At 39.3% G+C, this 13,918-nt stretch overlaps 1 protein-coding gene across 1 annotated transcript; it reads left to right on the top strand.

Moving 5' to 3' along the window:
• The first annotated feature begins 945 nt into the window (after positions 1-945).
• LOC139939321 (uncharacterized) lies at positions 946-13,814 on the top strand. Its single transcript, XM_071935099.1, has 2 exons — positions 946-1,073; positions 8,480-13,814. The coding sequence occupies exon 2, from the start codon at positions 8,538-8,540 to the stop codon at positions 9,906-9,908; it is 1,371 nt and encodes a 456-aa protein (XP_071791200.1). The 5' UTR covers positions 946-1,073; positions 8,480-8,537; the 3' UTR covers positions 9,909-13,814.
• Positions 13,815-13,918: the final 104 nt, after the last annotated feature.

Raw genomic sequence — 13,918 nt, 5'->3', positions numbered from 1 at the left:
AAAAAATAGGAATAAAAACAAAACCCCCAAACAAAACTATTTAATAAAAGAGGGAAACATTTTTAGCTAACGCAAACTATTTTCTAGACATGTATTGATTAACTTTATTTATTCTTAGTCATCCATGAAAAACCATTTCAAAAATCAAATCCACTCATTACATAACATTATACATAACTTCTGTTGACATGATGAAATTTAACAAAAAAAAAACACCTGAATATTATTTTTTTTAATTTTGCTTCGTTGATTTTTAAAATCCCCCTATGCTGTTCGGTTCTTTTTAGACGAATTTGAGCAAGAATTTCTTAAAGATCTAAATTGGAACAATATTTTGAATGCTCGATTTGTATGAGTCACTATAGTGTGTTTACGCCCCAAGTTAGCATTAGAGCCAAAAGCTACGATCGTGTCGGGTTTCACCTTTGATACGCCTTATCATAGAACGTCAAGAAAAGGGTTGGAGATATTCATATGTCGAGTCAAAGATGTCATCACAATAATGGTTTGTCAAAAACAAAAATTGAAGAAAGGAAGAAAATGAAAGTATACAACTGGAAAGGTGTAAAGGAATAAAAGAATGAAACGCAAGGCGCGCTCAACGAGTTGGCTTCCTGTTTGTGCTTCATGACAAGGTTTCGTTTGGGTTGGCTCGATCGTGTACTCCCTGCTGCGTGTCATCATTACGAGAGTAAAAAGACACAAGAAAGAGACGGGCTTGCAAGAAATAATGGTCAGATCTGAGCAAGTCCCTTCTGTTCGTGACGTCATTGTGTCGTGCTCTTCAGGCAGAGCATGAGCGGCAGAGAGGGTCGGCACGGGGTTGTTCTAACGTTACCGGCCAGTTGACTTGGATGTACCGGCCCATTCGCGTCGGGTATCTATTGCTGAGAGTCTCGAGCACTCACTGCCTATATACCTCCTCACTAGAGTCTTCTACCCGTTATACGTGGATTCGTTCATATAATATTCAAACCGGACTTGTTTCTTTGATAGCGGCAGAATATTACGCCTGAATTGATTGTTTGGGATCGTATTTCAGAAACACGCCGTCTATGAGTGGCTTTTGACGGGTGAGTACAATATTATGATACCGTGTATGGCTCAGGGAAATAATATTATGAACGTGTAGCATGGAAAATCTATTTCACGATAGAGTCATGATACACCTGATCCGTGGGTTTATGAAAACCTGAAACCGATGAAGCAGTGATTTTGAGCTTGAGATTGGGTCCGGTTTAAAACAAAATAAAACTAAACAAATTTGCATACAAAATTCGTTTTGTTTTTATTAAATTTATTTATTATTTTAAGAACCAAACATATCAAAAACATGAATGACGTTTTTGTTGAGACCCATAGGGGCTGATGTATAAAGCTGCAAAACCTTTAACCTTTCAAAGGAAATTACTTTAAAAACAAAATGTGGAAAGAAATCATTAGAATTTTTCACGTTTCAACTTGAAATCTTTAAAATTTTAGCAACCGCATCTAAAAAAACGATTAAAGGCAGTGGACACTATTGGTAATTACTTAAAATAATTATCAGCATAAAACCTGACTTGGTAACGAGTAATGGGGAGAGGTTGATGATATAAAACATTGTGAGAAACGGCTCCCTCTGAAGTGCCATAGTTTTCGAGAAAGAAGTAATTTTTCACGAATTTGATTTCGAGACCTCATATTTAGAACTTGAGGTCTCGAAATCAAGCATATGAAAGCTCACAACTTCGTGTGACAAGAGTGTTTTTTTCTTTCATTATTATCTCGCAACTTCGATGACCTATTGAGCTCAAATTGTCACAGGTTAGTTATTTTATGCATATGATGAGATACACCAACTGTGAAGGGTAGTCTTTGACAATTACCAATAGTGTCCACTGCCTTTAAAGGCTTCCTCCTTCCTCCGGTTTTGTTTCACTGCACATATAACTAAAAAGAGTATTTTTCATATTATAAAAAGATATGCGCAATATTAATAAAAATTGAAAACATAAAATGTTCACAGATTTACACACATCTTGCTTGATTGATGTCCATGGTGAACAACTTTCCTTGAGTTTTGCCTGCAATGCAATTAGTGTTTGAGAAATGAGTAAAACCATTATGTTATCAGTTTCGACCTCGCGAGTCCGAAATTCGTGATAGGGATTTGGCGGCGACGACGGATTGATCTTAAAGGCACTGGACCCTATTGTTTATTACTCTAAATAATAGTTATCATAAAACCTTACTTGTTAACGAGCAATAGAGAGCTGTTGGTAGTATAATTGTGAGAAAAAGGTTCCCTCTGAAGTAACGTAGTTTTTGAGAAAGAAGTAATTTCTCACTCTTATGAATTAAGACTTCAGCTGAAGCCCTTTAAAATGTATTTGAAAGTACATCAAAGTAATGCAACAATAGTGTTTCTTTTCTTTCATTATGATCTTGCAACTTCGATCCCAATTGAGACCAAATTGTCACCGGTTTGTTGGGATATCACCAGGTTAGAATACTGGTCGCTGACAATTTACCAAACGTGTCCACAGCTTTGACTAATTGATATAAAAAAGTGTGGACACCTGTCTCTTGCAATTATCAATATCGTTTTAAGCCAACGTGCGAAGGGGTTCGTGAGATGGCATTTAAAGACAGTGTACACTATTGGTAACTGTCAAAGACTAGCCTTCATAGTTGGTGACTGGTGTATCTCAACATATGCATAAAATAACTAACCTGTGAAAATTTGAGCTCAATCGGTCATCAAAGTTGCGAGATGATAGTGAAAGAAAAGAAGTTGTGTGCGTTTAGCTGGTTGATTTCGAGACCTCAAGTTGTAAATATGAGGTCTCGAAATCAAATTCGTGGAAAATTACTTCTTCTTCGAAAACTATGGCACTTCAGAGGGAGCCGTTTTTCACAATGTTTAATACTATCAACCTCTCCCAATTACTCGTCACCAAGAAAGGTTTTATGCTAATAAATATTTTGAGTAATTACCAATAGTGTCCACTGCCTTTAAGCCAACGTGCTAAGGGAATCGCGAGAGGGCATTTAAGTGCTATTATAATAACTGGATCAGGAGAAGAGAATATTTATCGTGCCTTACACAGGATGTTTAAGAATGATGGGGCTGGGTTCGAATCCGAGTAGCCTTACTATAAACTTAAAAAACTGGGGAGTCAAACTTGACACCATGGCTATTGCCACATATGTACTTAAAAAAAGAACGCTCCTCAGAATGTTAAATACCACTTATTATTAATGCAAAAACAGTTACATTTGTGTCAATTTAAAACTCTTAAGTCTTTTATTATTTGAGTGAGGAATCACCTCTTTCTCGAGAGAAAAAATAAAAATAAAAACCTTTACTTCAGAGGGAACCGTTTCTCACAATATCAATAACTCTCCATTGCTCATCACCAAGTTGTTATGCTAACAATTATTTTGAGTAATTACGAATAGTGTCTCTATAATTGAGTGAGAAATCACCTCTTCCTCATAAAAATCCAACACTTTAATTTAGAGGGAACCGTTTCTCATAATATCAACAACCAAGCTGTTTTGCAAGTTGTTTTGCTAATAATTATTTTGAGTAATTACCAATGGTACCAATGGTGTCTATGTGCCTTTAGGGACATGACAGTCATTTATTATTAATTGATTGAGAAATCACCTCTTTCTCATAAATACGCAACACTTTACTTTAGAGGGAACCGTTTCTCACAAAATCAACAACCAAGTTGTTTTGCAAGTTGTATTGCTAATAATTATTTTGAGTAATTACCAATGGTGTCTATGTGCCTTTAGGGACATGACGGTCATTGATTATTAATTTGGTGAGAAATCACCTCTTTCTCTAACAACAACAAAAACCTTTACTTCAGAGGGAACCGTTTCTTACAATATCAACAACTCTCCATTGCTCATCACCAAGTTGTTATGCTAACAATTATTTTAAGTAATTGCCAATAGTCTCTAGTGCCTTTCGGGACATGACAGTCAATGTTTTTTTCTAAGTTGAAGTCCAATAAAAAAGGACACATTACAGCGACTCACGTTTTCGAAAACGTGACACGTTGTCGCGCTTACAGCCTATAATATTAACACTCTGTCATCGGTTTTAAATAAACCAGGGCCCGAGTCCCAGGCTGAGATGGTGGGAAATATTCAGCAAGGGGTGGGTTCCTTAAGACAAACACCAATGGGGAGCTACCCCCAGCCGTGACACTTAACCATTGCTTCGTCCGTCGCATGTAAAAGAACCCAGTGCACTTATTGAAAAGAGAAGGGGCAGCATGCCTTGTAAACCCTTACAAGGTGCTAAATAGTTGGGTCTCAGGGTTCATCACTGCAACAACCTATCTTTCTGAAAGTTTGTAAATACTCAGCGCCTTGAGTACCTTGTTTGGAGAGACGTGCGCTTTAGACATCTCGCAACATATGTACAGTACAAAACCTTACACATCAGTCTTCTGACCATACAGTTAAAAACAAAACCTTACGATTTCACGCTTATAAATACTTGATTTTAATATTGCATTAAAACGCATGAAGCAGCCTTCATTTGAATTGAGCTGCACGAGATTTAATTATGTTAATTTCGCAATTTTTGTCATGTTCATGCACCCTGTCTATTAAAACAAGATTATATTATCTGACAGAGAATATCAAAAAATGAACAACGCATCTTACAGATTGCCTTGTTTTAAATTCAGAAGAAGTACTTTCAGTCCGTTGCTCACACTCTGAAGAAGCAAAAAGCTGAGGGGACGTAGGTTGTCTGAACAAAAGAAAACCATTGTCTATCAATCACAGATTTTCAAGAATGTCATCTTGCATAACACGAGACTCGCAATGATAACTGTATGCTCTCAGATGTTCTCAGTTGCACTGCCCGCAGAACGTAGTGACGTTTATAGTCTATCCGTAGATTCATTTTGCAGTCAAATTAAAAAAGAGAGAAGTTTTGGTCTGACAGTTGCAGCGTGATTGATGAAACTTCCGTAGACGGGGGTATATAGAGTAAATTTGGACGCCACGTTTGTCGATTTACGACCAATATCTTTCTCAAAACTCTGATTTGCATCTTCTAATCCAAAGTCGTTGTAACGACACGCTAATGTTAATCTTGGCGTAGCCCAGGGGACAGGGGGAAACTGCCTTCCCAGAGGCGGGGCAAAACATTGTGAACATGTTGGGCGCAGAAGGGTGGACAATGTGCGGGGACAGCACACAAGACTTTTTACCCGGTTTTATAAAGTTTGGGTACCTATATAATTTTGTCTATGTAATTTTTCCCTAATGGGCAAATCAACCCCTCTGCCCCTAAAAAACAGTCCCCGCATACCATGGAGGTAGAAAGAGTGCGTATACCAAAGATATTAAATCATGTGGATCATTTCCTAGCCTTGCTCAAGGCAGTCGCATTATTCGCTCCGAAAAGACGCAGCTGTAAACCCACCCGCCGTATACTCTGTGCATGGTGTGTGCGATCACACCGAATGACCCACCCGTATACACACTGTCACATCGCACGAATACTGTTCACACAAGTCATCGCACTCGTACACCACTAACCGCATGCGGAGGCGGTCAGGCCGACAGCCTTGTCGGATCTGTATCTTCCCGTTTTAATGTGTTGTATTGAAAAAATTCCAATAGTGGACGAAATTGGGGGGGCTCGAGGATATGCTAGTATGCAGCTCATGAATATGTATATCGTTCGTCAGACCTATCAGACAACACAGGATGTGAGGCAAATGAATTATTCATTTTGACGTCCAATCACGCACTTCCCTTATCACGACCTTTGGACCCTATCATGCGTCCGTGGTGGTGGTGTGTGAGGTAAACATGTCTCGTCTTTCGCGGGCATTATGGTAATGAGCTGACCGTGGGAACTCTTCGCTTATTATAGTAATGAGGTCAGTGGCTTCAACACAGATCCTACAAGGCTGTCGGCCTGACGGCCTCCGCATGCGGATAGTGTACGGGGGCATCGTGTCGTGCGATGTTACTTACAGTGAATACGGCTGGGTTTTACGCACAGTGGATACGGCTGGGTTTTTATACAGCGGCGGTCTTTTTTCGGAGTGAATAATTCGACTGCCTTGAGCAAGGCTAATCATTTCCTTACGTATTTAAATAAGTCTATTAAATGATTTCAAAAAATAAGAAAAAAAAACCAAAAAACAGACCTCAAGAGGATTAAATCACTTATTGACCATTATTCTTCAAACTACCTGTAACATTTTTAGCAGCATACAATCCGCCTATTCTATAGCTGCGCAGCGTACAGACTACTGTGCCTTATCCAGCTGTGTACGCCGTCTCTGGCACACCATGCCATTTTGACTAACTTATTATAAAGCAATATTTTGCTCGTTCAATTAGCGCCGTCTTCAGACAAACCTTTCCAATATTTCGTTCAGTGTTCCGTGAAGTGTTTTTCAAATGCCCTTGAATGATTAATAAGATAGTACAAAATGTAAACAGACTACCAACATTAAGATTATTATTATTATTTTTTTCATGGAAGGCTATCTTAAGTATGCATTTTTTCTTCAAATTGCTTCTTCGATCACAGTGTTTTTAGTATACCGTTCTCACTGAGTAATATTTCAGTGAATTATAAAGAAAGTTTATTGACAATTGCCGATTCCTTTCCTCGAAAAACGTGATATGTTATTGCACATAATTGTCGGCAAACGGGATATTTGATCACATTATCTGACGTGAAACTATACAGTTCCTCTACCATATATTGCTTCCTTCCCCACGGGAATATAAAAACGCAACTTGGGATGAATTGCTCGTGCGTTTTAGAACAAACCAATGATACATTTGAATATTTGTATACACGGTCTGAAACCAAACAAGTAAGTTTAAAGGTCCATAAAGCTAACTGTTTTAACCAACCCATAGCCACGCATTTTATATACTTGTAAGGCAGTGGACACTGTCGGTAGTTACTCAAAATAATTATTAGCACAAAACCTTACTCGGTGACAAGTAATGGGGAGCTGTTGATAGTGTAGAACATTGTGAGAAACGGCTCCCTCTGAAGTGACGTAGAAAGAAGTAATTTTCCACGATTTTGATTTCGAGACCTCAGGTTTAGAATTTGAGGTCTCGAAATCAAGCTTGGTGTGACATTGGTGTTTTTTCTTCTTCCAATTATCTCGCAACTGCAACGACCAATTGAGCTCAAATTTTCCCAGGTTTGTTTTTTTCATGGAGGAAGAAACCTCCGTGTTTTTTTTAATGCATATGTTGAGATATATTGATAATTACCAATAGTGTCCACTGTTTTTAAATTGAAATTGCTTCAAACATGTTGTTTCGAATGGATATTACGAGAGCATAAACACAATACGGATAGATTTTAAGGCTCTGTTAGTCTTCCTCGTTTAGTCTCTGTCTGTTGAATGAAACAGTTTGTCAACAATGCAATATTACCAGCTCCGTAGTCTTGGCCGACGATTTGCGGACCTCTCTTCAACTCAAACAATACATTCCACAAAATACTTAAATATAATTCTTCCGGCAAAATCAGATAAGAAGAATAAGAAGAAAAGAAGAATGAGAATGTAAATTGGTCAAATGAAGAGAGAACGATCTAGAAAACGAGGTCATTCATTGAAATCATACCGCGGAATCGGGTTGAGTGGGTAGCGCTTATCGTGTCCGTCTTACAAAACACAGCACTACACCCCTACATGCATAATATACACATCCATCATTACAACAATTTCCTGAGTGCCAACGGGGGAATCAAACCTATGCTAACGAATAACAACAAAATTATACACTGTGAATTGTGAATTAAAGACACTGGACACAATGGTAATTGTCATGTCAAACATAACTAACCTGTGCAAAATTGAGCTCCATTGGTCGTCGAAGTTGCGAGATAATAATGAAAGAAATAACACCCTTGTCACACAAAGTTTTGTGCTTCCAGCAGATGCTTGATTTCGAGGCCTCAAAATCTAATTCTGAGGTTTCGACAATTATTTCTTTCTCGAAAACTACGTTGCTTCTGAGGGAGCCGTTTCTCACAATATTTTATACTATCAACAGCTCCCCATTACTCATTACCAAGTAAGGTTTTGTGTTAATAATTATTTTGAGTAATTACCAGTAGTGTCCACTGCCTTTAAAAGACAACCCAAGAAAAGCAACGATGTAAATAACAAGAGAAAGAAAGCAGTTGTCTATAGACACACACCATTAATGGTGATGGATGCGAAAGGGAAAACACAAATGTATTTTGATTTAGATTTTGTGGTAAATGCACCGGTAATGTAAACAGCACTTTCCAATCTATCCAGTATTTCACATTAATGTACGATTTTAAGACGCATGAAACCACTTCTCTTCGGAATAGACGGGGTATGTAAATATTTCTGGAGTTAAACAAAATCGCACTCAAGTGCCATTTCCCCTGTCACCAAATATTGACATTTTTATTTTGCTGTTTTTCTTTACTATACAGTCGCACCACTCATAGGGAGGACGAAGCAGTTGGCTCTCTACGGTGGCCTCAAAACAACATGCACATGAAGAGTCGCCACTCAGCAGGAAATACATCGTCGGAGAAAAAACCCAAGTGGTTCGAGGACGCGTTGAACACACACGAACATCAGGCTAAGTATTTGGATAAGATCCTAACAATGAAGGAGTCACTTGCAAGAGATGAACAGCAACAGCAGCAGCAGCCACAGCCGGGAGGAGGTTCACGGACCACCAGATACAGGCAGGGCAGACGAGACAGCGGGAACAGTGAGCCCAGCTCGGCTTCAACAGGATCTTCCTTCTCCCACAGTCAAGCACCATCTAACTCAAGTTTCCCCAAACGAGGAGCCAAGACAAAGTCACGGGAGATGGGGAAGGTGCGCTCCCCTCCAGAGATGTACCCGATTGATGTGGTACAGGGACGGGCGATGTTTGACAAGGCAGCAGGTGAGACTGGTCGGGATAAACCGGCAAGATGGTGGCGCTCGGGAAGCCTCGACGAGAAGCACGTTATCAAGAGGAGCTCGAAGGACATGCCTAAGATTCTACCCCCAATGGCAACGATACCTGCCCTCGAGCGTCGTGCCGGTCATTGTGACAAGATAAAGGGGTACACTTCAAGCTGCACGGGGTCAAAGGTCAACAGAGAGGAAACGGAGAGGGACAAGATGATCGACCTCAAGATGCCTGTTAAGAAATCAGCCAAAGCGATGAGTCATGTTAAAGGGTCAAACAAGGCCTCCGGGAAACTGTGCAAGTCAAGGTCAACTGAACGTCCTCTAAGGAGAACGCAGTCTTTGGACTTCCGCTGCGAACTGGCCCCAGTTCACCATCCAATTACCATGGAAACAGGAGCACCGGTTGAATCAAACCAGCAGGGCCGGAGTCGAAACGCTACAGGACCTGGTACTACAGATCAGCCAAACAGCACTGCTCCGAAAGGAAGACATTCCCTGACAGAATTAATGGACAAAATGGACGTCCTTGAGGGCGCTGTCGGTGGGTCAGCGGACACGATGGAGTACTCGGAGGCAGCCACTGTTACCATAGCAACGCAAGACGAACCAATGCCAGAAGATGACCTTACAAATTGTGCCGACACTGCTGAAGACGGGGAACCGGGCGAATCTGACGAGAGTCGGTTCGATACCTTCTGCTCCCTCCTGGAGATTCCCAACCCTTGTCTTGGCAAGCAGCGGCGGCACACGCTTCCGGTCATTAACCTTCGACCTCCGACCCCGAGGTTGAACGATCGGGAAGAGGAGAAGGTCGACAAGCAGATTGGAAGGATTCTCCGGAAGGTCGTCTGCCAGTCGGTCATCCGCAAGAAAGAACTCACCAGGCTGTGTGAGGATATCGAGGAATTTAACGAGATCAATTCGGTCCTGTCAGATAATATTCAAAGGTAAATGATGGATACCATGGCCAACTCAGTGATGAACTCTGTGAACCCTAATTTGCACGTAGAGCGCCCTCTGTTGATTTGTTCCATGTCGAGTCGAACATAAGTTAACAATACCACACAACTGCCGAAATAACAACATTATTTTATCGAAATGGCGTGATGATCGGTTTTTGGACACACGACACATTCAACGAAACAATGAAACGACATTCACAGGCCTGATTTGGCACGATTCCGTGTGTTAAACTTCTCTCCAAGATTAAAGCTGACCTCCTCGGAATAAACCCGCATAAAAACAATTGGTAATTGGCCGAATTGAAATCAAAATATGAGTAGAATTATGAAACATGGTAGACCCATTACTACATTACTACTTGGTTTCGGTAAATGAAGATAACAAACGAAGATAGACAATGTTTTAAAGGAATTCCCAGCACACACGTCATTATAATGCATATCCTACAATATGGTTTCCAGTTGCCAGAAACAAAATATCTTTAGTCACCTTTATCTTTGACAGAAGCTAGCAAACACAATCCAAGCTTGTGTCCGACACATTACCAACCAGGTTCCAATTTCATAGAGCATGCTCAAGCAAAAGATTAGCTTAAGCACGAAAATAGCTCGCTTATTTTACACATTGTTACTGGCCAAAATGTCATGCCATGTACATTGCTCGTGAGTGGTATTTAGCTGTTTAATAGAGCCGGTAATCTGAATTTACTAAGCAAGGATGTTTTTGCTTTGGTTACCATTCATTCCCCATCAATTCCAGTTATAAACCTCAAGTTGTATAGATGAACATCGGTAACGAACTTTTAAAATGACAACTTCCGCCTCATCATTTTAATAAATAATCACATTGTCATGACAACATGCCACAAATTCTCAGATTGAATACAATCTCTTGACGGGTAAGATTAATTCACCCACATCATCAGCACTGACCAAGTGTTAAGGTCGGTGCGATTTTAATATACAATTTACGAGGATGCGTTTTCTTCATGGCGGCCACAACAATTATCCTAATTCAAGATTTACCGAGTGACAAAAAGCCTTTTAGCGTTTCTTCCCTGGTGCCCCATCACACATTTTAAAGTAGAAACAAAATTGAAAGTTCAGTTTGTGTATACATCGCTGCAATTGTATCCCCGCACTATTTTCGGACATGATATTTTGTCGTTGGAGAAAAGGTAGAAATATTTAATCGACTAAGGGCTGACCACACATGATGTACGCTCCGTTAATTGAAATTACAGGGTAATCACAATTTGTCTGGTTTTTCCCCAAGTGCAAAAACCTGAAAATCAGACCAAAGTAGAAAAACATTATGCCTGATTTTGGATGTCCTGGTTTGTAAGTGATACCAGTGGTTCTGAAAAGTATGTCCTGAAAAAAATTGTCCCCCGGTCACACTACTTTTGCTTCATGCATTGGTTTGGATGCATTTGCTTGTTTTGGGTTTTTTTTTTTAAAGGCAGTGGACACTATTGGTAATTACTCAAAATAATTATTAGCATAAAACCTTACTTGGTAACGAGTAATGGGGAGAGATTGGTAGTCTAAAACATTATGAGAAACGGCTCCCTCTGAAAGTGGACTAGTTTTCGAGAAAGAAGTAATTTTCCACGAATTTGATTTCGAGACCTCAGGTTTAGAATTTGAGGTCTCGAAATCAAGCATCTGAAAGCACACAACTTTGTGTGACAATGGTGTTTTTTTCTTTCATTATCTCGCAAGCTCAAATTTTTCACACGTTTGTTATTGTATGCCTATGTTGAGATACACCAAGTCAGAAGACTTGCCTTTAACTATTACCAATTGTGTCCACTGTTTTTAATAGACAATCTCCACAGAGTTCTTTGAAACACAACAACGGACAATACCAGAAAAAATGCAATACAATAAGCATAAAAGACAGCAACCTGATATGTCGAGGATAGCACAAAACTGCTAGAAAAGGCTTAGATCTGAACGAACGAACGAAAGTCAATAAGGCTACATATTATGTAAAAGCTCGGTACCCTTTCAAGCTAAGATCTTTCATCCTTGAGGAAACTGACATGCTGCCATAGCAGACACGTCCCACACTGGAGGCTGATGAACCGACTGAACTTTTAGCAGTCAGTACAGCGTAGGATAGTACACACTAACAGTACAACAATCAATTTGCATCAATACAGCCTCGTGCGCCCATCAAATAATGTTTTATACTTCACAGACAGGGACTATAGTGCATGAGATATAATTATCTTACTTTTGGTCTGGACCATCTCAGATGCGTGCATCTTGAGAGACACTTCTACGTCATCATCTCGCCATAGTCGGTTCGGATTTGAATAATCAGACATTGATGACCATGAGTGAAATGTTTGTTAGTGATTTGAAACGCGTGAACACGTTGCAAGTATCCGATTTTTTTCTTTTCTTCCCTTCTCATTATAAGTATTGTTTGAAGCTTTGCATGGTGTGGATAAATACGCAGAAACTATAGTAAACCTGCGGGAACAACCATATGTAAATTTCATAATACTCATTTTTACTCATCACATTAAATAATTCAACTGTTTGTTCATGTAGATAATTTTGATAATAATGTGCAGTGACATTGTGTATTGTTAATTTGGCTCGTGTGTTACCAGTTAATGTTTCTTATCAAGCTTAAAGAACAACTATTGTTAGTTTTCTTGTTGGGCCAAAGTGGAAAGTTGATTGGTACTTTTATGTCATCACACCTCACCAGTGAATGGTTAAGAGTGAAGGTAAAACTTTGTGTCAATATGCAACTCATTTTCCCTTTCGGAGGCTAAAGTGTTTTAGTGATAACTGGGAACACATTTTCAGGTTTCGAGCATCTTTATTTAGGGTGTGCATATAACTTCTAAGAGAGAAAAAGTTACTGTTTAAAGATCTGCACACAACATACAAGGTATAAAGTTTGTTTACATGGTTGGAAACTCAATTTAAAATAGTTTGTTGAGAAATGAGAAAACCAATGAGTTTTGATCTTGGAAGTTCAAGACTCAATGTTTGACAACAATATAATTTTTTTTTTAAAGGATCGAGAAAAAAGTGGGAAACTATATCCCAAAGTGGGAAATATATTTACATCAGGCCACTTTGTTCTCGCGACTCCAACGACCGATTGCGCCTAAACTTTCAGAGGATTTTTTCATGTAGGTTATTATTATGTTCGTTCACTGCAAATTTGGATACCTGTCTTTGACAATTACCAGTTTGGCACATGTGCTTTAATTATAGGCTATTTATATTTTAATGAGTGGTAATATAACTTATAAGTTAAAACTTGTGAATTAAATCATTTAAAGGGGCACGAACAGGCTGAAAGGGGGCATAGGAGAGGAATAGAGGGGTGGTATGTGAGATACCCAGCCAGCCCCCAGTGAATGCCCCCAAAAGGCTGGTCCCAATTTCATAGAGCTGCTAAGCACGGAAATTTGCTTAGCATAAAATTTCTTTCTTGAACAAAACAGGATTACCTACCAAATTTCCATTTCTTGCATATCGCTTATTAGTGTTCAGCTAATGTTTGCTTATCCTGAAAATCATGTGGAAATTTGTTTGAGAATCCTTTTTTTATCAAAGCAAACAATTTAATGCTGAGCAAATTTTTGTGCTTAGCACCTCTATGAAAATGGGCCCTGGTGGTAAGATAATTTTCTCTGCATTTTAAGAATGTTAACTCGCAGTATTCACCACTATTGCACTGGTTCACATTGTATTGGCTAAGTATAGATTATGATATTTATTCCTAAAGCTTTACGTCCCTTGTCGAAGTTTTCCGTCCATCAAGATTTAAGTAACATCTATACTATATTAAAGGAACACGTTGCCTTGGATCGGACGAGTTGGTCAAAACAAAAGCGTTTGTAACCGTTTTTTATATAATGCATATGGTTGGAAAGATGTTATAAAAGTAGAATACAATGATCCACACAAGCTTGCCTCGAAATTGCGTGGTTTTCCTTCTACTGTGCGAACTAACACGGTCAA

This window comes from Asterias amurensis, chromosome 7 (genome assembly GCF_032118995.1).
Source record: "Asterias amurensis chromosome 7, ASM3211899v1".
Classification (NCBI taxonomy): Eukaryota; Metazoa; Echinodermata; class Asteroidea; order Forcipulatida; family Asteriidae; genus Asterias; species Asterias amurensis.
The sequence above is the reverse complement of the archived record's forward strand: the minus strand, read 5'-3'. Positions and strand labels throughout refer to the sequence as shown.